Source organism: Phyllostomus discolor, chromosome 10, assembly GCF_004126475.2.
Source record: "Phyllostomus discolor isolate MPI-MPIP mPhyDis1 chromosome 10, mPhyDis1.pri.v3, whole genome shotgun sequence".
In the NCBI taxonomy this organism is placed as follows: Eukaryota; Metazoa; Chordata; class Mammalia; order Chiroptera; family Phyllostomidae; genus Phyllostomus; species Phyllostomus discolor.
This window is the reverse complement of record NC_040912.2, coordinates 84,567,058-84,592,693: the sequence shown is the minus strand read 5'-3', so window position 1 is coordinate 84,592,693 and position 25,636 is coordinate 84,567,058. Positions and strand designations below refer to the sequence as shown.

The following is a 25,636-nucleotide window of genomic DNA, read 5'->3' as shown; positions in this document are numbered from 1 at the left end:
AGGAGAACAAGAGCAAGAAGTTGAAAGCTTATTTGAACAAATAATGAAGGAAAACTTCCCCAATATGGCGAAGGAAATAGACTTCCAGGAAGCCCAGAGAGTCCCAGAGAAATTGGACCCAAAGAGGAATGCACTAAGCCAAGATTAAAGGTAAAGAGAATCTTAAAGCAGTAAGAGGAAAGGAGAGCGCTACCTATAAAGGAGTGCACATAAGACTTTCGGCTGATTTTTCAAAAGAAATCTTACAGGCAAGAAGGGACAGGAAAGAAGTGTTTGAAAGGCAAGGACCTACATCCAAGATTGCTCTATCCAGCAAAGCTATCATTTAGAATAGAAGAGCAGATAAAGTGCTTCCCAGTTAAGGTAAAGTTAAAGGAGTTCTAAGCCCTTATTATGTGAAATGTTAAGGGGACTTATCTAGGAAATAGATCAAAAACTACAAACAGTAAAATGAAAACAAACTCAACTATCAACAGCTGACCTAAAAAACAAAACAAAACAAAACCCAAAAGCTAAGCAAACAACTAGAACAGGAACAGAATCAGAGAGATGAACATTACATAGAGGGTTTTCAGTGGGGAGGGGGAGGGGAAGAATGGGACGGGGGGCGGGGGGAGGTACAGGGAATAAGAAGCATAATCGATAGACATAAAATAGACAGGGGAGGTTAAGAATGGTATAAGAAGCAGAGAAGTCGAAGAACTTCATGTACAACCCATGGACATGAACTAAGGGTGGGGAAGTGCAGGGTGAAAGGGGGATAAAGGGAGAAAAGTTGGGAACACTGTAATTGCATAATCAATAAAATATACTTTTAAGAAAAGGCCTAAGATTTCTAGGAGCTTTATTGAAATAAATTATGTAAATCCTAATAATTCAGCCAAAATACTATGTACATGGATTGATAGATGATACTGTATAGATATTTTCTTCCCAACTGGATTTATGTATTTAATTTAATCCCAATCTAAACCTTAATAAGGGTTTTGGGGTTTTTGTTTTGGTTTTGTTGTTTTGGTGGAGATTAAAAAATTGATTCTAAAATTCTGTGGAAAATCAATAAAGGGTTAGCATAGCCAAAACACTCCCAAAGGAGACAATATGGTAGGACTTACTTCACAAGTGAAGTAATGAATTACAACGCTGTCCTGCGTAGTCTAGTGATAGGTGGAGCAGTGGAGCAGAAGAAAACCTATACTTAATAGATTCCTTGATATATGATAGTTATCTTCTGGAAATTAGAAAAGCACGTCCTTTTCAATAAATGGTGCTGAAGAAATTAAGAACTATTAATTTGGATTTTTACCCCATAATATTCACAAATTCTGAATAGATTAAATGCCTAAATGTGAAATGCAAAAATATAAAGCTTTTATCAGAATGTATTGGAGAGCTGTTTTAGATTATAAAGATAAAGTTACTATATTTCATTAAAGTTGTTATTCTAAGAGTCAACATTATTTCATTTTGTACCTCTAAAATAAAATGTTGCCAGTTAACCATGATGTACTTTTTTATTATTATTTTATTTACTTATTTTTAGAGAGGGGAAGGGAGGGGGAGAGAGAGAAACATCAATGTGTGGTTGCCTCTCACGTGGCCTCCACTGGGGACGTGGCCTGCAACCCAGGCATGTGCCCTGACTGAGAATCGAACATGTGATGCTTTGGTTCGCAGCCCACGCTCAATCCACTGAGCTACCCCAGCCAGGGCCCATGATGTACTATTGATTGTAAAATGCATCTCAGTTTTCACTTTTAAAAATATTTTAGCATCTTACAAATGATAACATATAGTGCATTTCCTGAACTCCCTTCCAACAAAGGTGGATGTGGTTTAGGTTCTTATCAATTAGATGAATTCCCACAATTTGGAAGACAAAAGGACAGGGAAGCTTTCTTTTTGCTGCTCTTTTGGCTAGTTAGCAACTTTGTGAGATCTGAGTGAGGAGAAGCTGTTGAGGTACCTGGAGTGAGCATTCCATTGTTTAATTCCAGCTTCCTGGGTCTGTAGAGGCTGTAGTGTCAATAGCTGTTGGACGGCTCTGACTTCTGGTAATGTAGTGGCTACTCCTGATTCCCAATCCTTCCATATTTTGAATGATAAGTGTCTTAGTCTTGTAATAAATGCTTTCATGGTTTGAAAGATCTAAAGTGTTTTTTTTCTTTTTGCATTGGGTCCTGCTTAATACATTTTTATTAGCTCAGGGTATTGTTTAATGTTTAATTTTATTTTTAAAAAATTGTCAAATATATATAACATTTATCATTGTAACCATTCATAAGTGTACAATTCAGTGGCATTAAATACATTTAAAATGAAGAACCATGACCATCATCTCTACCCAAATTTTTCTCATAATCCCCAACAAAAGCTCTATCTATCAAAAAATAATTTCTTCTTTCTCCCTTCTCTAGCCCCTGGTAATTTTATTCTACTTTCTGTCTATGGATTTGCATATTCTTGGTACCTCATGTAAGTGAAATCATACAATATTTGTCATTCTGTGTCTGGCTTATTTCACTAAGCTTCATGTTTTCAAGGTCCATCTGTGTTGTGAAATATATCAAAATAACCACCAAACTGTTTTCCCACCAGCATTCCATTTACATTCCCGCCAGCAATGTATGAGGATTCCAATTTCTTCACATCCACACCAGCACTTTTTTAAAAAATTATAACTATCTTAATGGGCATCTCATTATGAATTTTGTATTTAGGTTATTTTTTCTTAGTGGCAGTTCCTCAAAAATCTATATAGAATGTAAAATCTAGCCCTGGCTGGTATGGCTCAGTGGATTGAGTGCCAGCCTGCAAACTGAAAGGTCACTGGTTTGATTCCTGATCGGGGCATATGCCTGGGTTTGCAGGCTAGGTTCCTTGCTGGGGGCGTACAAGAGGCAACCAGTCAATGTATCTCTCCCTTCCCCTCTCTCTATAAATAAATCAATAAAATCTTTAAACCCTAAATAGAATTACCATATGACCCAGCAGTTCCACCCAGGAATGTACCCAAAAGAACGAGCACAGACTGAATAGATACTTGTGTTGCAGCATTATTTACAATAGCCAAAAAATGGAAACAACCCAAGTGCCTGTCAACAGATGAATAGATTTAAAAATACAATATATACATAAAGTGGATGGTTATTCAGTCATAAAAAGAATGAAATTCTGACACATCATATAAAATAGGTAAGCCTTGAAAACATTATGGTATTTGAAATAAAGCCAGACACAACAGGACAGATATTATATGATTCCACTTATATAGCATATCAGAATAGGCCAAGTCATAGGGATAGAAGGTAGAGTAGAGGTCACCAGGTCTGGGAAGAGGGGGAATAGGAGTCATTGTTTAATATGAGACAGGTCAGAATTTAGTGTCAGATGGAACCCAATCTCACCTCTCACACAGTGAAGAATTTCTCCTGCAGCATCCCTGACAAATGATTGAGCATCCAGTTAAATATCTTTTAGAGTAAGGCAGTTTGTTCCCTTGCTAAATATCTGTACTATTAATAAAGATACAATGTAGAACCCAAATACACTTTCTTGAATTTCTGTTTCTAGGTTCTAACATCATCCTGGCTTAGTCTTCTGGAACAGCACAGAACAATCTGTTTCTTCTTTATCTCATATCCCCATTCTCTCACTGTTTGACATACACACAAACCTTTAGACCATTCTTTGACCCTGATTACTTGCTGTTTGCCTTTAAATGTATCGTGGTGATCCGTCCAAAAAACAACTTACCTTCCCTGACTCTGGTACCCTCTTGAGCTTCTGTTTTCTCCTTCTGGTCACTTAATACCTTTTCGTAGTACTCACGCAGGTCATCTTGAAAGTCAGTCTTCCATTTCTTATTACACAACTGAATCTGTTCTTTCAAAGGCCATTATGTGTTTTTAACAGTCAAGTTACCCTCTGTGCTAGAGTGTCAGTCATGCATTTCCAATTGCCTTCAGTACTTTGCCTTAATGTGCATTGGCATCACAAATCGGCAAGCCCTAAACTAGTTAGCTTTCCCTTTAGATTCCTCTTCTTGTAATATTCCCCACGTAATCATAAATTATACTTGAAATCTCAGAACATCTCTTCCTGTCTGCTTTTTTTTTTTTCTGTGCAGTCAGTGGACCCATTGTGATTGTGAGGACCTCAGATACCTGACTTGTGCCTTCCTCCATGTGAGATTACAGCTAGAAAGCACCATCTATGAACTTCATAGTGGGTCTTCACAAGACACCCAATCTATTTGATCTTGATCTTGGACTTCCCAGCCTCCAGAAATATGATCAATCTCCCTCGTTTATAACACACCCAGTTTATGGGGTTTTTTTTTAAGGTTTTATTTATTTATTTTTAGAGAGGGAAGGGAGGGAGAGAGACAGACAGACAGACAGACACAGACATCAATGTGCGGTTGCTGGGGGTCATGGCCTGCAACCCAGGAATGTACTCTGGCTGGGAATCGAACCTGGGACACTTTGGTTCCCAGCCCACACTCAATCCACTGCTCTACACCAGCCATGACATGGGGTTTTTGTTTTTTTGTTTTTGTTTTTTTTTAATAAAAAAATTTGAATGGAATATCAATAGAGTATTCCTAATGTTTAGTACATCTTGTGACACTAATATTGGGCTTTTATAAAATATGTGACAAAAAGATGATTTACTTTTAGATGATAATATATCTAAACACTCAGCATATTATTGTGCCCTACACATAGAAGGTACTCAATAAGTGTCAGTTCTTTGCCTAATAGGACAGTTTATACTTTACGTTCATTGGTTACGTTTATTTATTCATTTTTATAAAATTGAAAAATAATATTGAGCTCCTTTGTGCTGGTTGTGTGCTAGGTGCTGTGATAGAGAAATGGCAGTCTCTGCCCTCAAGGAACGTACAGTCTAGAGCACAGATGGCAAACACAAGGCTCTTGGGCCGAATCCAGCCCTCCACCTTGTTTTATCCAGCCCGGCACCTTGTTTTTACCTGGTGGAGCTCCTTGCCTCTTGCCCCTAGTTAAGGAGTAGTTACATTTATACAGTCCTAAAATTACATTAGGCTCTTTGAAGGCAACCTCGAGGCTGATGTGGCTCCAGTGAAAATGAGGTTGGCACCCCTGGTCTAGAGGTAGAAGCAGACCAAATCAATCAAGAATTAAGGACAGTATTGTTTAAAATGTGCCCCAGGTGCAGAGGAATCACAGAAGAGGAGTACATAATTCAGAGTAGGGGTAGGAGATGGAAGAGAGATTTCCTGGAAAAAGAAATACTTAAACTGAATTTTAAATATTTGAGATGTATAAGACCTTTATAAAGAAAAGTAATTAAACTTAGAGACACAAAGGAAGCCTTAAGTAAATGGAGTTCCATACCATATACTGAGGATGGATTGGAAGAGTGAATATGGTAAAATGTCAGTTTTTTTTTAAACTGCTCAGTAGATTCATTGAATCCAAATCCCTGTAGATTTTCTGTGGAACTTGACAACTTGAGTAACAATTCCTGTGGAAGTCAAAAGGGTCAAGAATTGCGAGAATATTCTTAAAGAACAATAAGATGGGAAGACTTCTTTAATCCACTTTTCTGTCAAAAAATTTGAATGCTTGCCATATGTGAGGCACTACTGGGCCCTTGTTAATTACCTTAGTGGATGTAAGACATTCCTCCCACCCAAAGATCATATTCAAAATCAGTTCTAGTGATATCTAGGGGTTTTAATAGACTACGTCCTAAAATATTGCCAGGACTACCAAGAAACTTAATCACTCTGATTTTATTATCTGATTTTTATATTTAAAATTTTCCTGGTTTTAATGCTCTTTCTTTATACTTTGTTTTATTAGTTTTGTTCCTTTCTTTTAACACTGAGAAGCTTAGAAATAGACAGATTTCACTTTAAATAGAGCTTTAAGTTGTCAGTTGGATTACATAGCCTTGTTAGAAAGGGAGAGGAAGATCTGCTGAGTGATGTCCAGAGTAGTCATCGGACCTTGAGCAACAAGGGAGGGTTACTTTGAGGGTCCCACAGGCATGAGTTTGAGGCCCAGCTGGAGCGTCTGAGGAGCCTAAAAAAGAAAAGGTAAGATGAATAACAAATTGAGAGGAGATACTAAATAATGAATTTTATATACTTAATGGATTTAGGTGGGTAAATACATGCTACCTGGCATGTTAGTTAGGAAAGGATGCACTTGCTTAGAATAATTGCTTACCATATTAAAGAAATGAAGTTGGACCCTGCCTCTTACTATGCATAAAAATCAATTCCTAGTAGATTGAAGATTAAAAAGGAAAACTCAAATCTTTTTTTTAAAGAGGGCATACTCTAATGACCTCAAGGCAGGCAAGGATTTCTTAAGACTGAAAACACTAACCATACAAAAATTGATAAATATGACTACATTAAAATATTCATAGAAACTTCTGTTTATTAAGACCTTCTGAAGAAGCTAAGGCACAGAATAGAAGATATTTGTAATTCACATGTATTGGTTGGTTACCTATTACTGTGTAATAAATTATCCCAAAACTGAGCAACTGAAACAACAAACATTGCTCTCATAGTTTCTGTGGGTCAGGAATCCAGGAGCAGCTTAGCTGGGTGGCTCAGGGTTCTCTCATGAGGCTGTGGTCAAGGTGTAAGTAAGGCCTGCACTGATCTGAAGGCTGGACTGGGAGAGGATCTACTTCTGTGCTCTCTCATCTGGATGGTGGCAAGCCTCAGAAGATCCACTTCCGAATTGACTCACAGGGATCTCTTCACTGGGCCACCTCGCAGCATGGCAGCTGGCTTTTCCCAGAGCAGCTGGCTTTTCCCAGAATGGAAGACCCAGAGTAGAATGAGAGAGAGTTCTTAAGATGGAAGCCACAGTTTCTTTATAACTGAATCTCAAAAGTGATATACCACCACTTCTGCCATATTCTGTTCTGACTTGCTTCTTATGAACACAGTAAGTTCAGCCTACACTCAAGGGGAAGAGGCAGTACAAAGATTTAGCTACCAACAGGTGAGGATCAGTGAGGGCCATTTTAAACATTACCTAACCCAGCCTTGGCTGGCGTAGCTCAGTGGATTGAGCGGGGGCTGGGAACCAAAGTGTCCCAAGTTCGATTCCCAGTCAGGGTACATTCCTGGGTTGCAGGCCATAACCCCCAGCAACCGCACATTGATGTTTCTCTCTCTCTCTCTCTCTATCTCCCTCCCTTCCCTCTCTAAAAAATAAATAAATAAAATATTTTAAAAAAAAAAAAAAAAAGAAAGAAAAAACATTACCTAACCCAACACATAACGAATGAATGATTGGTATGAAAAATATATGTAGAGAACTGTGAATCAGTAAGACAAAGACAGAACAACAAATAAAAGAAAAAGGGCAAAAACCCAGAGCAGTTATTTGATTTTTTTTTTAAAAAGAAGAAATTTAAATGGCCAATAAAATACGAAATGATGGTTAACCTCATTAACAATTGTGGGAATAAAAACTAAAACAAGAGGTCACTTTGTATAGACTGAACTGACAGAAATGAAACATCTGACAATATCAGGCATTGGTGAGAATATGGAGCAGTGGGAGCTCTTCCACTGCTGATGATAGTGTAAGTTGGAAAAACCACTTTGGAAAATAATAGGATGTTCTACAACCAGCAATACCACTTTTAGGCATTACCCTAGATCAGTGGTGGTCAGACTTGACTGTGCCTCAGAATTGCCTGGAGGGCTTATTAAAACAGACGGCTGGGACCCAACCCTAGAGTTTCTGATTCATTGGGAAAGGGGTAAAGCTTGGTAGTTTGTATTTCTAACAAGCTTCTAGCTGATGCTGGTGCTGCTGGCCCAGGGAATCATACTTTGAGAACCAACTATTACCTTAGAGCAGTGACTTTCAACCTGTGTGCTGAAAGAATATTTAAAACATGCAATACCTGACTATTTAGTCAGGGGCACTGACCTCGTTTACCTTAGATTGTTAAATTAAAAAATGACAACATTCAGTACAACAATAGCCATCTGGTGTGAATGCCCTGTCTTAAAACCCTAAATATATAGGTCATGAAATAGTTTCATCTTACTGGTCACATTACATAATAAGGTGTAAGTAAGGCCTACCTTTTGGTAATAGTAATTACTATTATTATTATTATTTTTGTAACTTCATCAGAATTATACCTATATATTTTGTCAGGTTGGCAAAAATATTATATATTCCATTGTATGTACATACCACAATTAATTCATCTGTCCATTCATTAATGGACATTTGTAGGTTATTGCTAACCTTTGGGAGGGTAACTTTTGACTTATGGATAGTGCTGCTATGGATATTGGTGTACAAGTATTTGAGTACCTGTTTTCAGTTCTTATCAGCGTATATCTAGGAATAGAATTTCTGGGTCATATGGTAATTCTAGGTTTTGGGGTTTGGGTTTTTTTTTTTTGTAGTTTGAGAAACCACCAAACTTTCTATTATTTTACATGTAGTTTACCATTTTACATTCCCATCAGCAAAGATCCAGTTTATTTACATTCTCACCAGTTCTTATTATTTTGTGTGTTTTCGAAAAATAATAGCCATCCTAGTAGTATGAGGTGATAGCTCATTGTGGTTTTGATTTGCATTTCCTTAGTCACTGATTATTTTCACCATCTTTTTATTTGCTTGTTGGCCATTTTTTGTACAGCTTTGGAGAAATGTTGATTCAATTTCTTTCCCCATTCTTTAATTGGGTAGTTTTTGTTTTTGAGTAGAAAGGTTTATAAAAATATCTTCTGGATATGAGACCCTTATCAGATACGTGTTTTGCAAATTTTTCTTTCATTTTGTAGGTTGTCTTTTTACTTTCATGATGATGTTTTTTTATACAAAAATTTTTTTTAGTTTTGGTGAAATCTAATTTCCTTTTATTTTTTTGTTGCTCATGCTTTTGATATTATAACTAAGAATCCATTTCCAAATTCAAGGTCAAGATTTACTCCTTTGTTCTAAGAGTTGTGTAGTTTTAGCTCGTATATTTAGGTAATTTATCCATTTGAGGTAATGTTTGTGTATGGTATAAGGTCTTAGTACAGAATAAATTTTGGTCTTAGTTTACAGAATAAGTCTTAGTTTACAGAATAAATTTTCTTCTGAGTTACTGCTGTTGCTATATCCCATAAGTTTCGGTATGTTGTATTTTCATTTTCATTTTCTGAAAGTATTTTCTAATTTCCCTTGTAACTTCTTTGACTTTACATCCCTATTCATAGGGCATATTGGTGTGTAGGGTTTTTTCTTTATGGTTTCTATTAAGGGTAATATTGGCCATATAAAGTAAGTTGGGAAGTGTTTCCTTTTTAGTTTTTTGGTTTGTTTGTTTTTTTAAGACATTGTGTAGAATTAGTCTTATTTCTTTAAACATTTCGTAGACTTTGCCATTGAAACCATTTGGATCTAGAAATTTCTTAGAAAGGTTTTTGAAATAAGACTTCAATTTCCTTGATATAGGATTATTCAGATTATTCCACTTTGTAGGGAGATTGGTTTATGTAAAGTTTTTGAAGTATTGGTTCATTTCTTTGAAGTTTTTTAATTTATGTACATTGAGGTTTTTCATAATATAGGGTCTGGTAGAAGAAATGCCTACCTGAGTGTGGTTGGTAGGGTAATAATATGGGTGCAATAACTTATAGTTTTAATCAACTCAAATGTATGGTGTGCTTGAGTCTGATTGTATTATGTTACAGACATGCTTATGATTTTGTAATAAAAAGGGGGTGTTATTTGTGCTGGACCCCATACTCTATTATTGTTAACCTCTCAGTGTCTTTGGGACTCTGTAGTTTACCCTTCTTTCATTATTAATGTTAGTAATTTGTGTTTTTTTAATTGATGTTTTTATTTATTTTTTAAGGATTTTTATTTATTTACTTTTAAAGAGAGGGGAAGAGAAGGAAAAAGAGAGGGAGAGGAACATCGATGTGCAAAAGATACATCAGTTGGTAGCCTCTTGCACACTCCCAACGGTGGACCTGGCCTATGACCCAGGCATGTGTCCTGACCTGGAATCTAACTGGTGAACTTTCAGTTTGCAGGCCAGGGGCTCAATCCACTAAACCACACCAGCCAGGGCTAATTGATATTTTAAAAAAACAGCATTGGTTTCATTTATTTTTTCCTTTTTTGTTCCTGTTTTCAGTTTTATTGGTTTCTGCTCTATGTTACCTGTTCTGTTTCCTTTGGATTTATTATGTTCACCCTCTCTCTAGTTTCTTAAGGTGAATTTAAGACCACCCCCCCTCCCCAATACAGCGGTGTAAATTTAATGGTATAAATTTCACTCCAAGTATTCATTTAATTGCATCCTACAAATTGATTATGTTTGGATTTAGGTTTCCCAGTTTAGAAATGTTTTCTGTTAATTTACTTTGTTTTTCATTACTCTGTCCTTTTTATTTTCATTCCATTTTATTATTGCTAGATTAAATTTGGTAATGTTAATTTTTTTTACACTGTTTATGAGGGATGTTGGAATGTGGTTTCACCTTTGACACAAGAATTATTAAGAAATGTGTTGTTTAGTATCCAAATGTTTGGAGATTTTTCTATTTTTATATTTCTAGTTTAATTATATTATGGTCAGAGAACATAGTTTGTATTTTAAACTTATGAGGGTTTGTTTTATGATTCAGAGTATGATCTATCTTGGTGATTGTTCCATATGCATTTTGGCTTTTTTTAAGTTATTTTATTATTTACTCCTTTATTTTTAGAGAGAGGAGAAGGAAGGGAGAAAGAGAGGGAGAGAAACATGGATGGGAGAGGGGTGGAATTGTGGACCTTTTGGTTTACAGGACAATGCCCAACCAGCTGAGCCACACCAGTCAGAGCTCCATGAGCATTTGACAAGAATGTGTGTACTTCTATTGTTGAGCAGAATGTTATATAAATATAATTACATAAATTCAGTGAGTTGTTGATGTTGTTCATTTCTTCTATATCCTTACCGATTTTCTGTCTACTGGTTCTATTACTGATAGAGGATGTTAAAGTCATCAAGTGTAATTGTGAATTTGTTTCTCCTTTCATGTTCTGTGAGTTACTTCATGTTTTTTGAAGCTCCTTTAGTGAATACACATTAGGATAGCTGTATCTTCTCAGTGAATTAATCCTTTTATCATTATGTAATGTCTCTTTCTGGATTTTATTTTCTTTGATGTCTACTTTGTATGATATTGACAAATCAGTATAGCTATCTTTCTGTTGGAGTTTGGATAATATATATATTTTCTGCATTCTTACATTACCTGTGTCATTACTTTTAAAGTAATTTAGTCATAAATACCTTAATGTTGGATATTTTTTTCATCCCTTCTGACAATCTGTCTTTTGATTTGTAGCTATAGACCATTTACATTTAATATAATTATTGGTATGTTTGGATTTAGGTTCACCAGTTGAACAGCTTGTTTTCTGTTATTTCATTTTTCTGTTTTCACTCTCTTATGCCTTTCTTGCCTTCTTTTGGGTTATCTGTACATTTTTTAGTATTCCATCTTAAATTTCTCTTTTTTCTTTCATTATATCTCCTTATATAGTGTTTTTTAGTGATTACTTTGGAGATTACAGTATACATAATGTTTTTGCTGTCTGCCCAGACTAAATTTTATACCCCCTTAAGTGGATTATAGAACTGTCCCTCACTATGTAGATTTTTTTTATACAATTTTTTAATAGTATTTTTTTAAGATTTTATTTATTTTTAGAGAGGGAAGGGAAGGAGATGGGGGGGGGGGGGGAGAAACATCAATGTGTGGTTGCTAGGGGCTGTGGCCTGCAACCCAGGCATGTACCCTGACTGGAATCAAACCTGCGATATTTTATGTAGATTTCTTTATCCTCTCCCTCTTTTTTTGTTATTGTTGTTCGTATATTCCATTTTTCTTCATTGAAAGTCCCATTAGGCAATGTTATAAATTTTTCTTTTAAGTATTGAACTATACCAAACAAATGTAAGAGGAGAGGACTAATGTATTATATTTACCTACCTATTTACCATTTCTTTTGCTTTTCATTTCTACTCTTCCCATTTTCCTTCTGATATCATTTTTCTTCTGTGTGAAGAATTTCTTTTAACAATTCTTTTAGGGTAGGTCTGTTGGCAGCAGAGTCTCTTAATTTTCTTTTATCTGAGCGATCTTTGTTGTACTTCATTGCTGAAAGATATTTTCACTGGATATAGACTTTTAGGTTAGTAGTTCTTTCAGCCCTTTTGTTTACATGTTGTATTATCTTTAATTAAATACAAAGACTTTTCCAGTAATGTCACCTGGAGCTCATTTCACCCACTGCTCTGTTTGGTCACTAGTCTGTTGTCTCTCTCTTCAGCAATGGTGAGGTGCACATCCTTTCTACAGGGAAAGGAAATCCATTCCCTTGCTTTTGTTGCCTTTGCCAATAACAAAAATGTTGGTGAGTCGGGCAGCAAAGCTGTTGCCATTAGCATCTTTCACATGAACTATGTCAGAAGAACCAAGGTGTCCCTGTCTGTTGGTTATCACACCCATTTTCCCCAGCTAGGACCTTGGGTTACCATATACAGGTTACCTATGTCAAACTTGATGAAATCAGTAATTTTTCCAGTCTCCAAATCAGTCTGAATGGTGTCGTTGACCTTGATGAGGGGATCAGGGTAGTGGATGGTGTGAGCTTAATAGATCATCAGATAAGGGATTCTTTTTGTCACCACAAAGATCTTCCTCACTTTGTACAACTTTACTTGGTCTCCTTAGGTGTGTAATACAATGAAGAGCAAAGCACCCCTTGCTGTCATAGATCAGATGGAAATTCTCTCCCGTCTTATCAATGCTGGTCACAACCATATAACCAGCAGGGTAGGTTATATCAGTTCAGACCTTGCTGTCAATCTTGATGAACCACTACATGCCGACCTTTCCTTTCTCTCCTATTAGGGCATGCTTAAATCTCTTCCCTAAGAAAATGGTGAGAGGGAGACATTCTCTCAGTTTGTGGGGTCAAGTAGATGGCTGAGGAGCAAACACGCCAGTCAGTTTATCCCAGCATCCGACACTTTGGAGCTGCTACACACTTCAAATACTTCCTGGGACTATAAGCCATGGCTGTGCTAGACATAGAAAGAGCTGTTTTTTAAAAATATAACATCTACCCATCAAACACATTTATGTATTTTTATCCTTTTTTGAGGATGCTTTTCATTTCTTTGAGGGAGAAAAGGGGAGGAGGAAGAGAGAGAGAACATTGATGTGAGAGAAACATCGACTTGGTTGCCTTCTAATACACCATCCAACCAGGGATCATACCTGCAACCTTTTGGTCCATGGGACAACCATCCCACCAACTGATCCACACTGGTCAGGGCTTTCTCAGCACTTTAAAATGTGCTACTACTTCCTTTTGGCCTTTATAGTGTCTGATGAGAAATCTGTAGTTATCAGAAATGTTCCCTTAGAGTTTATGGGTCATTTTTTTCTATCTGCTTTCAAGATAATTTCTCTGTCTTTAGTTTTCAACACTTAGTAATGTGTGTGTTTCTTGTATTGATCCCTTTTGGGAATCATTAACTTTTCCACATCGGTAGTTTTATGTGTTTTGTCACTTTTGGGGAGGTTTCAGCCTGACTGGGTAACTCCGTTGGTTAGAGCATTATCCTGATAGCCAATGTATCAGGTTTGATGCCAGGTCAGGGCTCATGCAAGAATCAACCTGTGAATGAATAAGTGGAACAATAAGTCTCTCTCTTTTTCCCTCCCTCTCCCCTGGTTCCTCTCTGTCTCTCAAATCAATTTTTTAATTGAGATTTCAACCATTATTTCTTCATTTTTTTTTATTGCTTCACTCTCACCTCTTTTTGGAAGTTCAGTGACAGAAATGTTGGAACCTGGCCCCAGCTGGTGTAGCTCAGTGAGTTGAGCACAGGCCTGTGAACCCAAGGGTCACTGGCTCAGTCACAGTTGGGGCACATGCTTGGGTTGCAGGCCAGGTTCCCGGTAGGGGGCACATGAAAGGCAGCCACACATTTATGTTTCTCTCCTTCTCTTTCTCCCTCCCTTCCTCTCTCTCTAAAAATAAAATAAATAAAATCTTTAAAGAAAGAAAAAGATATCAGAGCTCATTGTTTCAAAGAACACTGAGGTTTTTTTTTTTTATTTCAATTCTTTTTCTTTCTGCTGTTAAGATCGGATCATTTCTCTTGATCTATTTTCATGTTCACTGCCTCCTGTATCTCCATTTTGATATTTAGCCCAGCCATTGAATTTTAAAAATTCTATTATTGTAATATTTAGTTCTAAAGTTCCTCTTGGTTATCCTGTCTTCTGTTGTTTTGCTGAGACTCTCTAGTTTTGCACTGGTTTCTAGAGTATTTTTGATTGCTTATTGAAGCATTATTATTATAGCTGCTTTAAAGTTTTTGTCAGATGATTCTGGCATCTAGGTCATCTTGGGGTTAGTATCTTATGTCTTTCCCATGAGATTGGGATTTTCGTGGTTATTTATATGCTGAGTAGTTTTAAATTGTTTTTTGGATATTTTGAATATTATGTTAAGAGAATTAATCTGACTAGGGTATGAATGACAGTCACATAGGTTCACAAGGAGGCATAGAAGTACTGCTGTTTCTTTCTTCTCTTTTTTGGCTTTAGCTGTGTTCAGGAAATAGATAGACTAAAGCCTTTTTCTCTAGTTACCTGAGTCAGAAGGATAATCTGACTTGGAAGTAAAGAGAGCTAGCTACCTGTAAGGATTTCTGAGGCTAAGATTATTGGGAACCTGGGAGCTATGTATACCCTTCAGGTAGGGCTTTTTACAATTAATTAAGAACTGTCATAAATAAAGTAAACTAACATTAATGAGAAAGTATGGGAGCACTTTTTGTGTTAAAATTAAAAATGTAATTTTAAATGCAATTTTGAATATTCTTTTTGAAATCCATTTACTTTAAATTTTCTTAAAAGGTAGTATGAAATAAGCATGTATATCTTCATGTCAGAGCTCATAAAAAAGGCTATCTTTTTATTTGATTATCACAATAGATTCCTTATATATATAAAGGGAAAAATTATTAACTTCATTTTTTTGTCAAGAAAGTCATCTTGAAACTTTACTATAATCAGAATAAGACTTTCAGTAGATGTCAGAATAGTTTTAAATCTCCATCACTATCATTACTCTGCTTTGTGGCAAATGTACAATTCCTATTAATACTACCTAAATGCTCTGCATCTAATATTTTCTATACTCTCATGACAAGAAAAAGCCTTTGATTACCTTTCTTTTAATCTGCTCAGATGTTCACTCTCTTTCATTCTCATATGTGGAGATTTACATACAATGATGACTCTTCTGTTCCCTTTCCCCTTCTCCTTTTACTCTCTTCACTTTTGGTTGAATCTGTTTAAATGAAATTCATTGAATATACCAAGTTTCTGTGAAAATTACCACCTTGTGTAAAAGTTTTTACTCCTTCTTTTATTTATACTTGATAACTTGATTATATAACTATTTGAATTTATAAGGATTATTGCTGACCAGATTTTTAACTGATTTTTCTTAAATAGCACAGGCCATTTCTGTTTATAAAACATTGAATAGAATTCTGGATGGGTAGAGTAGGAAAGTTGGATAACTCTAGCATATGGATATTTCTTTGATTTGTTTATTTTTCAGTGTTAACTTAACTTGAGTCTTTTGTCTGGTCTTTCCAGCCAATTTCAGAATTCATTATGAGGCTTTGATTAGATGGGCATGTTTGCTCATCTAACCAGATACCTTCTTAATTTTCATGCCATCTACAAGGAACCTATCCTCATGTTCCATGCCATTGACATTGAAACGAAATTCTTCTTCTGGTCGGTATGTTATTTGGCAGAAACAGTGTTGGTCAAAACAGAAACTTAACTAAATCAGCTTAAACAATAAAGGGAATTTATGGGAAGTGTCCTAGAAAAACTGACAGAACTGAAGGTGGAACTAAGTCAAGACAGGACCTTAGGCTATCAGGCACCAGTTGTATTCTGTTTTTCACCTTTCTTTGCTTGTTTCTAAATATTTGCTTTCTTTTTTCTATTGGAGATAAGCTTTTCCCCATGGCGGGGAGCCTGGCTCCACATTCATTTGCTTCCATTTATATGACTGTAGTCTTGTGTATATAGTTAAGAAATATGTAGTCAAGAAAGCTACATTTCAGGAAAATTTCTGGGAAAGAATCTAATTGTTTATAACTGGAATCATGTGCTTACATGACCCAATTGCCCAGACTAATGGGATGAAGTTAGCAAGTCCTTGCTTAACTTTGTTGATAGGTGACTTTAAGTGAAACAACATATAACAAAACAAATTTTATCATAGCCTATTTGATATAACGAGAGTTCAGTTCCTTAGGTATATTTCTGGACACATAAAACATCACCAAACTTCTAAATAAAGACCCCAAACACTTCTAATATAGACCCTTGAAATAAATGTGAGTTATACATACACTAAAGAAAGATAAAAACAAGTAAGGTAATTATTTTTTAGCCCATTTATTCCTGTTCAGGGTCAAGGGTGGCTGGAGCCTCTCCTAGAAGCTCAGAGTGCAGCTGGGAACCAACCCTGGACAGGATGCCTTTCCATCACTGAGTGTACTCACACACATACCCACAGTCACTCAGATTGGGGCAATTTAGACATGCCAGTTAACCCAACATGCACTTTTTGGGGATGTGGAAGGAAATCAGACTACCAAGAGAAAATTCACGCGGGCATGGGGAGAATGTGCAAACTCCCCACAGACAGTGCCTGTAGCTAGGAATTGATTCTTTTTTGTCAATGATGTAAGGAACAACATTGAACCAAATGATATTATTCCAGGACCTGCTGTACATGATTGGCCCATCTTCTATAACATGTCCTTCCTTTGACCATGTGGCAGTGTTTATTATCAGAAGTCAAGTGTTACAGAATTATTATGGGTCAGGAACACACTGATTTATATTTATAATTTCCTCTTTATAGATAGCTGATTTATTTCCTAATTTCTCCTCTCTTTTTTTATCTTTAGATTAAATTCAAGTCCTTCAGTTTCCTAGCCAAATAATTGGCATTAAAAAGATATATATCCCAGATTTCTTGTGGTTGTGTTGTTCATTTCTTTGTTAATCAGAATAAGCAGTAACCAGTGTCTTTGAGACTTAGGGTTTTGGGGTTTTATTTTTCACTTTAAAGACTTTGGGGGGGTAGTTTTTTATATGGCTGTGTTGTAATATGGTCTGAGCAATGGAAAAAAAAGAATGTTCTGGCAGATGGAGCTACCTATTCATGGGCCATTAAAATGTGAATGGTATTTGGAAGAGGTAGTGCATTTTTGCATTTTCTCCATTGTATCTAGTAATCATGGTATGTAAGTCAAAGTCTCAGGCTGTCTTTCTACAGTTTTCTTGTATCTGTGGATTTCTAGATAATTAGCCTTAAATGATAGTCATTTGTGCTTTTTAGCCACATCCAATTTTCTTATTCTAATCACATGGAAGACCATATGACTATTTCTATTCGGTGTTATGAACAGAAATGATCTGTGTCACTTTATGTCCCATGTCTAATTGCCATTGTCAGGCCCTCCAGAGCTTTTGTTTGTTTGTTTTCTTCATTCTGTCCAGACTATTGATTGGCAAAATGGTGGTTGCTCCGTCAACTGAGTTCTAAGTAACTGCATTAATAGGGCTTCCCTATCTACCTGAAATGGGCATATAGGATGAAAGAGAAATAAACCTTTTTTTGTTTTAAGCCACAAATTGGGGATTCTTGACAGCATAATGTAGCCTGTCCTGGCTGGTACACCCGTACACCTTTAAACATTTAATGATAATATCAGTAACTGGTGGTTGTGTTTTTGTCTCAAGCAATCTGTGAAATGCTTTATAGCTCACTAAATACTTGCAGTTGTCCCATGAGAAAAGAACTGTGATGAGGTCGGAACTTGCCCTATGGTTTCTCTCTCTTTCCCATCTACTTTAACTTCCTTGGTGATGTTAGTCATTTTCCTGGTTTACATCGTCATCATTTCACTGAATATCAAGTACTCTTGATTATAAAATGCATTGTTGTTTTATGTACAACCCCCCCAAAAAATTTGGTCCTCATTTCATTTTAGGTTAAGTTCAACTCAGGGTCTGCTTATTGATTTCATGGATACCATGTTGTTTTAATATTTACCTGAGGACATACTTACTGGTTTTAGAGAGAGGAGAAGGGAGGGAGCGAGAGAAACATCAGTGTGCAAGAGAAACATCGATTGGTTACCTCTTGTACACACTTGGACCAGGGATTGAACTTTGCACTGAGGCATGTGCCGTGACTGGGAATCAAACCTGCAACCTTTCATTTTATGGGATAACATTCTAACCAACTGAGCCACACTGGTCAGGACACCCCTTCCCTGTTTTTATTTCCCACTCTTTACCTGGCCAAAGCAATTGTGGGACTATGGTAAATAAACTCTTAAATCCTCAACCTCTTCCTTAACCCTAAATTGGTGTCAGGCACCTGTCCAGCCCTTGATTATAGCACTTCTTCAGCCTTCTCTAGTGAAACTGTTTCTTTAAAACCCACAGTCTCAGGACTAATATAGGTATTAGTAAGGAATGGCAATAAGAATTACTAGTATCTTGGGCTCTCTAGACCCTCTCCCCTTTCATTTAATGGGCCTAAGAAAATATATGCCACCTGCTCATAGGCAGTTGAATGTACTGCTTTAAATTTATACCATTAGTCCCCATGGGGCTTCAGCAGTGTCTCGCAGCGCTATGGCACTTCACTTTCCCCGTTAATTTCCACTCAATCTCAAAACTCTCAGGGCTCCCACTCTTATCTGTGGACTTCACATCAAACTTTATTTTAAAATTAGATGCAGCACTCATCTTCTTCTCTCAACCAAATCTACAAACCTGTCTGTATTGGTCTTCGTGTTCGCTGTCTTCCTTCACTTGTTACCAGAGACTTTCCCTGACAGTCTCATTCCTCTTCCTGGGACTCAGGTTCCATCTCTCCTTACTGCCTCTAGAGCTTCTTTCCAGCTTCTCTCTTCCACATCCTCAATTTCTACCTTTCTCAGGTTTTCCCTTCCACCTACAAATGTGCTCTTATCTCCTAGCCCTGTTATATATGCAAATGTATGGAAATAGGACCAAATAAATATATGCAAATACATAAATTCCATCTTTCCTAATGTCTTCTATCCACTGTTTCTTGTTTCTATTATTATCCAATAAATTTTCTTCATTGAACAGTTTTTCTCCTACTTCAGTGTCTGTTTCTTCTCAACAATTTTTGTGAAATCTATTCTCTAAATCAGGTGTATCAAACTCATTTTCAACAGGGGCCACATCAGCCCTGCGGTTGCCTTCAAAGGGCCAAATGTAATTTTAGGACTGTATAAATGTAACTGCTCCTTAATTAGAGGCAAGGACCTCTACATTTGTCCCTTTGAAGGCAATCACAAGGCTGATTTGGCTCCTGGTGAAAATGACTTTGACACCCTTGTCAAATTTAGTCTAAATATTGACACACCCTGGGCCTGAATCTCCTGAACCTACACCCCTCACCCCTGTGGAGATCGGCTTATTAGTATGCTGTGAATGTATCTCCTGCTTCATACCTCCTCATAGCCAGATGCCTCCTTGGTCATTTAATCAACCTCTCCTGTTGGTGACATGAGGCTTGATTTCTACCCTTTGTTATTCCCCACTTTAGTCCACCCTCTTGCTCACACTGTAAAATACAGGTGGCAAACACAAGGCCTGCAGGCTGAATCCGGCCCTCCACCTTGTTTTATCTGGCCCAGCACCTTGTTTCTACATGGCGGCAGCACCAAGCTCCTTGCCCCTAGTTAAGGAGTAGTTACATTTATACAGTCCTAAAATTACATTTGGCCCTCTGAAGGCAACCGTGAGGCTTATGTGGCCTCCATTGAAAATGAGTTTGACACCCCTGGTCTACACATTACTCCCATGCTCATTCCCTAGCTCAAATCTTTTTTTTTTTCTTCTTTTCTGATTCCCATGCCTTAGAGGGGTGGTTCTTTATCCTAACAACACATTAGTTTTATCTATGGAGCTTTAAAAAAAAAGGCTGTGGGTACTAGAGCCCTTAATTTACTGGGTTGGAAAGAATCACTGAATAGGAGTAATTTTTTTCTTATCCTATTCTGAAGGCAGCTTAAATCTTAGCTCCAGCATTAATTGAGTACCTGTTAGGACTGAGAGCCCAGGATAAGTGATGAGGGGACAAAAGATGAATAAAACATTTTCTGGTCTCAAAGTGGTCAATAAACCTGAAACACAATCAATTTTATATATCTGGGTTTTACTATAAAGCAGTTCCGCCTGGGTAGTCAATGAACTTACTATAGAGAGAATCTGTTTTAGATGAAGGGACTGTAGGAAAAACAAGTATTGGGGGGCTTCAAGGGTAGATCAGAAGTTAGTTTTTGAACATGTGAAGTTTAAGATGCTTCTAAGCTTTCTTAATAGAGATATTAGTGACAGAGCTTGCTTTAAAGCTTGGGCTTTATGAGTCCATATTTGACATACAAAGCCACAAGATTGGATAAGATCACCTGGGGAGTAAATGTAGCTTGAGAAAAGCAGATATCTACTAGTCTTTGTGAACATGAGAAGTAGCTAAGTAGTCATAGAGGAAAATACTGCATTATCTGATTGAAGCAAAAATTTGAAAATTTTATAATCACTTCTTAAACTTTAATATGAATTATTTTGTTAAAGTTTAATAGGTCTGAAATGGGGCCTGAGATTCTGCTACTCTAAAAAACTTCCAGAAGATTATGCTGCATCTGGCCTATGAACCACACTTTGAGTCGCAAGACATTATATGACAAAAGAGATACAAAGTGAAAAACAAGGAAAGACTGCAGCATTTATAAGAGAATAAGGATTAATGTCCAGAGTATCCAGAATAAAGAGTATCTATAAATCAACGAGAAAAAAATAGAAGGGAAAAAGAATATGGCTAGAGAATTTTCCAGAAAGAAATTTAAATGGCAGATTAACATGAAAAATGCTCAGCTTTCCAGGAAATACAAACTAAACAACAAGATCACCTTTCCTCCTCAGATTGGCAAATGTTTAGTAGTTTGATAATACCCAGTTTGGTGGGATTATAAGGAAAAGGATGGATGCACACCCTCTGAGGAAGCTATGACTTGGTACTTCTTTTCTTTGGGAAGACCATTGGCATAGTTTTTAAATATGCATATCCTTCAGTCCAGAAATCTATCTAAAAGGGTAACTCAGACCTTTGTCCCAAAAGACAATTCAGAACTATTCATGAAACATTTTGAAGTTGAGAAAAATGGAATAATTTAAATGCCCTCTAGTAAGGGAATCATTAGATAAGCCAGGGGTCCTGAAACTCCTTTGCTCATCGCCCCCTCCCCCCGTACATTTTTAAATTTTCTCACATTTTTTGTAACAATTTTAAGTAGTTTTAAAGGCCATAATTTCTAGTATGTATTATATTTATGTTAAATACATTTTTGGTCACATTAAAATTGAAGGTGTAGATCATTGAGTTTAAAACAGAGTAGTCTACCACATATGTAATTTGCAAAGTAAGTTCTTTTTTTTTAATATAACTTTTTTTTAAGATTTTATTTATTTATTTTTAGAGAGGGAAGGGAGGGAGATAGAGAGAGAGAGAGAAACATCAATGTGCGGTTGCTGGGGGTCATGGCCTGCAACCCAGGAATGTACCCTGGCTGGGAATCGAACCTGGGACACTTTGGTTCCCAGCTCGTGCTCAATCCACTGAGCTACGCCAGCCAGGGATGCAAAATAAGTTCTTAAACCACTCAAATAAATTGAACTTATTTTTCATTAAAAAATAGGGTTTTTAAAATATATCTTAACATAAATATGTAACATGTACTTGTATTACAACCACTGGACTTCTGAATTGTAGGTTGGCTGGTTAAATAAATGGATGTCTTGAGGCCTTGCCAATAATGTTGTTTCATTGATAAAATAAGGTCTTGCTCTTCATTTTCCTCTGCTTTTCTTTCAAGGGATTTTCCCTCTTGTTAGGTACTTTGGAATGTATAAGTAAAGTTAATTTATGCCCACCTAACCTTATTTACCACTGAAGTTTGAAGATCATTGAAATAAGCAGTGTCATAACAATATTATGAAATGAAATGAATATCTAAATTTAATATCATTTTACAAGGATTTTATGTATTTACTTTTTAGAGAGAAGGGAAAGGGAAGGAGAAAGAGGGAGAGAAGCATTGATCAGTTGCCTCTTACATGCCCTCAACCAGGGACCTGGTCTGCAGGATGACATTTAACTTACTGAGCCACACCAGTCAGGGCTGTATTTAATATAACCATTTAAGAGGATGCATATATAATAATCATTTAAAAAGGAATAAAATATATATGTATTGACATGGAAAGAGTTCTGAGACATTTTGTTCAGTGAAAAAAAGCAAGTGTTAAAATATTTTTAGATATGATCTTTGTTTTGCATGTATGCAAGTATTTTTTTATATTTGTGACGAGGCCCATTCTGAAAGTATCCAGCCATGCGATGTGAAATTCCCTAGAGGCATTTATTGAAGGAGATATGAGATACAAGAAACATTTTACGTAGGACAGTGATGCCTCAGTCCCCTTCAAAGTAAGGTACCTTGGGACCTCGCAGTTTTCACAATATCATTAACAACTAATCACGGTGTTCATTGTGCTCTGGTAGCAGAAGCTGCAGAACGAATTTTGCCATGATACATTTTCTGCCAAGATCCTGAGTCAAAATCTCAGACACAGTAGTTTTTGGAATTTCCAGATCAGCTTCTAGTTCCTGCATGGTCAGTTGCCGATCTTTGTTGATTGCAGCCCATGCACATTCAATATTCTCAGGTGTTCTGCTTGTTGCAGGCCTTCCAGAACATGGATCACCTTCAACAGATTCTCAGCCATCTTTGAAGCATTTGTGGCACATTTTTATTTGCCCTGCACTTACTGCATTTTACCTGAAAGCCTTCTGAATCATCCAAATAGTTTCCAGGGAGGAACATTCAAGCTTAACACAAAATTTGATGCAGATTCATACCTCTACTCATTCTCAGTCATTTCAAATGCAACGGCCACACTATACACATACTCATTCAACAGTGTCTGCTGCCCCCACTGACTAGTACAATGAAATCATCATTGTTCATACATGCGCATTCCAGTCCACTCTCCTTAGCTACCAGATATGTATCACGCAAACCGTTCTCATTGTATTAACAATGGCTGGACTTTTTCCAGACAGACCTCATGTATGAGTTCATGTTTTTTTACTCAAGTAAAAAGATGTGGAAAGATGCATACAAAACTATAAACAGCACTTACCTTTTTGGTGGGGGGGCAGGAATGTGGGAAAAGTAAAAAGAAATTCTTGTTTATTCTGAATATTCATGTATTTGAGGCTTTTTATAATTGAGAATAGGTTGTATTAATAGTATGGAAAAAATTGTAAAATGTTAAATAAAAGGGAAAAACCACTATACTAACTGATCTCTAAGTTTTCTAAGCTCCAAATTTCAAGGATCACTGGCAGTTACTGTAATATTTTAATAGAAATGTTGAAGTATTTCTGATTCCTATTCTAAATGATTTTTACTTAAATTGTTTTAAAATGTTTTTTTTAGGTGTGGAATATCAAACAAATGATTAAATTGACACAGGAACATATAGAGGCTCTATTGGACAAGTTTGGTGGAGAGCATAACCCACCATCAATATATCTGGAGGTAAGCTTTTGAGTATTGTAGTAGTTTTGAAAAAAAAACTTAAAAAAGCATCTGTATGTATAATATTGGTTATCTAAGGGGGTGGGATTAGAAATAATGGGAAGAGCCCTGGCCTTTGTGACTCAGTTGGTTGGAGTGTTGTCTCATGTACAGAAAGGTCACAGTTTCAGTTCCCAATAAGGGAACATACCTAGTTGTGGGTTTGGTCCCCAGTCAGGGCACATGAAAGAAATCAATAAATATATCCTTGGATGACAATAAAAAGAAATAATAATAATGGGAAGAGAGACTACTGTATTTTGCTGTGTATAATGCTCACCTTTTTGCCCAAATATTAAGGAAAAATAAGGATGCACATTATACATAGGTAGTATTAATTCCATATCTATATAAATGTTTTTTAAAGATTTTATTTATTTTTAGAGAGATGGGGAAGGGAGCGAGAAAGAGAGTGAAACATCAATGTGTGGCTGCCTCTAACATACCCCGTACTGGGGATATGGCCTGCAGCCCAGGCATGTGCCCTGACTGGGAATCAAACCAGTGATACTTTGGCTCACAGGCCTGCGCTCAATCCACTAAGCTACACCAGCCAGGGTTATATAAATGTTTTTAATATTTATGCTTATGCATTAAAAGTGTAACTCTAAAAAGCAATGATGATATCCGTATACAAAATAATGTCCTGGAATATGATAATTGGTTTTGTTTCTAAATAGAAATAAATGAGAAATTAAATGAAAAAATTAAAACGAAAGTTTTTTTCTCTGAAAGTTTGGGCCAAAAACATGGGCATGCTTTATACACAGGAGTGCATTATAGATGGCAGAATACAGTAGCTTTGTCTTTATTATGCTGCTTAATCTTGTTTCTCTTGTTATAATAAATAAAGAGAAAGAAGAAAGCCTTCTGTATTTGAGGTCAGAAAACTACTTACCATATTAAAAAATGGGAGAATTTTGTAAAATTATTTTTTCCAGAACAGATCTCCCCCAAGTTGTTTTTTGCTTTCTTTTAGGTAAAATTTATAATATTTAAAGAGCTCAAAGTTACTTAGTTTGACTATTCAATAGTGCCTTGAGGTTTTTATATAAAGCCTTGACTGTCATTGTCCTTAATCCTATGAGGTAGTAGTCACTTTTCTAATCACAGATAAGCATTCTTGGCATTAGTTTCCTTATGTAAGTCACTCAGGTTCCACAGCCTGAACTACTTACCACTACACTATCCTGTCTCTCCCTATAAAAGCTAGCTCCACTATAAATACCAGTCATTTATTTAGGGATATAACCCTAAATATTTGCCTTCGCCTTCAGATGCCAGAGAGTTTTTAGGCATGGATTGACGGACTCCTAAACTAAATTTCTAATGTAGTAATCTAATCACTTTTTAAAGGGCAAGGTAAATATTGAGTATTTCCTGAGAAAGTAAGTTTGCATTTCTAATACATATTTGGAAGTTTGGAAATAACTGCTAATATACTATTCTCTTCTTCATATGGCTTATTCCAGAGCACACTGCAAATTAATGTCAGTGCCAGGACTGGAGTTCATACCTCTAGAATACTTTACTTTCTAATACTCCATGCTTTCTGTTTTACTTGTGTGTCTGAGGAAGACAAGCAAAGGAATCATAAGGAAGAAAATAGTCCTGGGGAAAAATAGTAATTCTTTGTTATTCAGAATTAGATAACTTAACCAGCAGGTTTTTTCTGCCAACCATTTCTCTGTCTGGGAGACATTTAATACATTTGCCTCAGTAATCATGTCTCACTATAGCAGGGATTCACTGCCTCCTTCCACACACACGTCCTTCAGGCTTTTTA

The 25,636-nt window shown here is 36.5% G+C and overlaps 1 protein-coding gene and 1 pseudogene across 4 annotated transcripts in view; one reads left to right on the top strand and one right to left on the bottom strand.

Moving 5' to 3' along the window:
- BRAF (B-Raf proto-oncogene, serine/threonine kinase) overlaps positions 1-25,636 on the top strand; it is a 129,119-nt gene that overhangs the window by 8,628 nt on the left and 94,855 nt on the right. For all 4 annotated transcript variants that reach the window (XM_028525133.2, XM_036010962.1, XM_036010961.1 and 1 more), the window contains exon 2: positions 23,710-23,811. In XM_028525133.2, the coding sequence (XP_028380934.1) occupies positions 23,710-23,811 (102 nt within the window). The remainder of the gene's footprint in view (positions 1-23,709; positions 23,812-25,636) is intronic.
- LOC114507231 lies at positions 12,265-13,246 on the bottom strand (annotated as a pseudogene).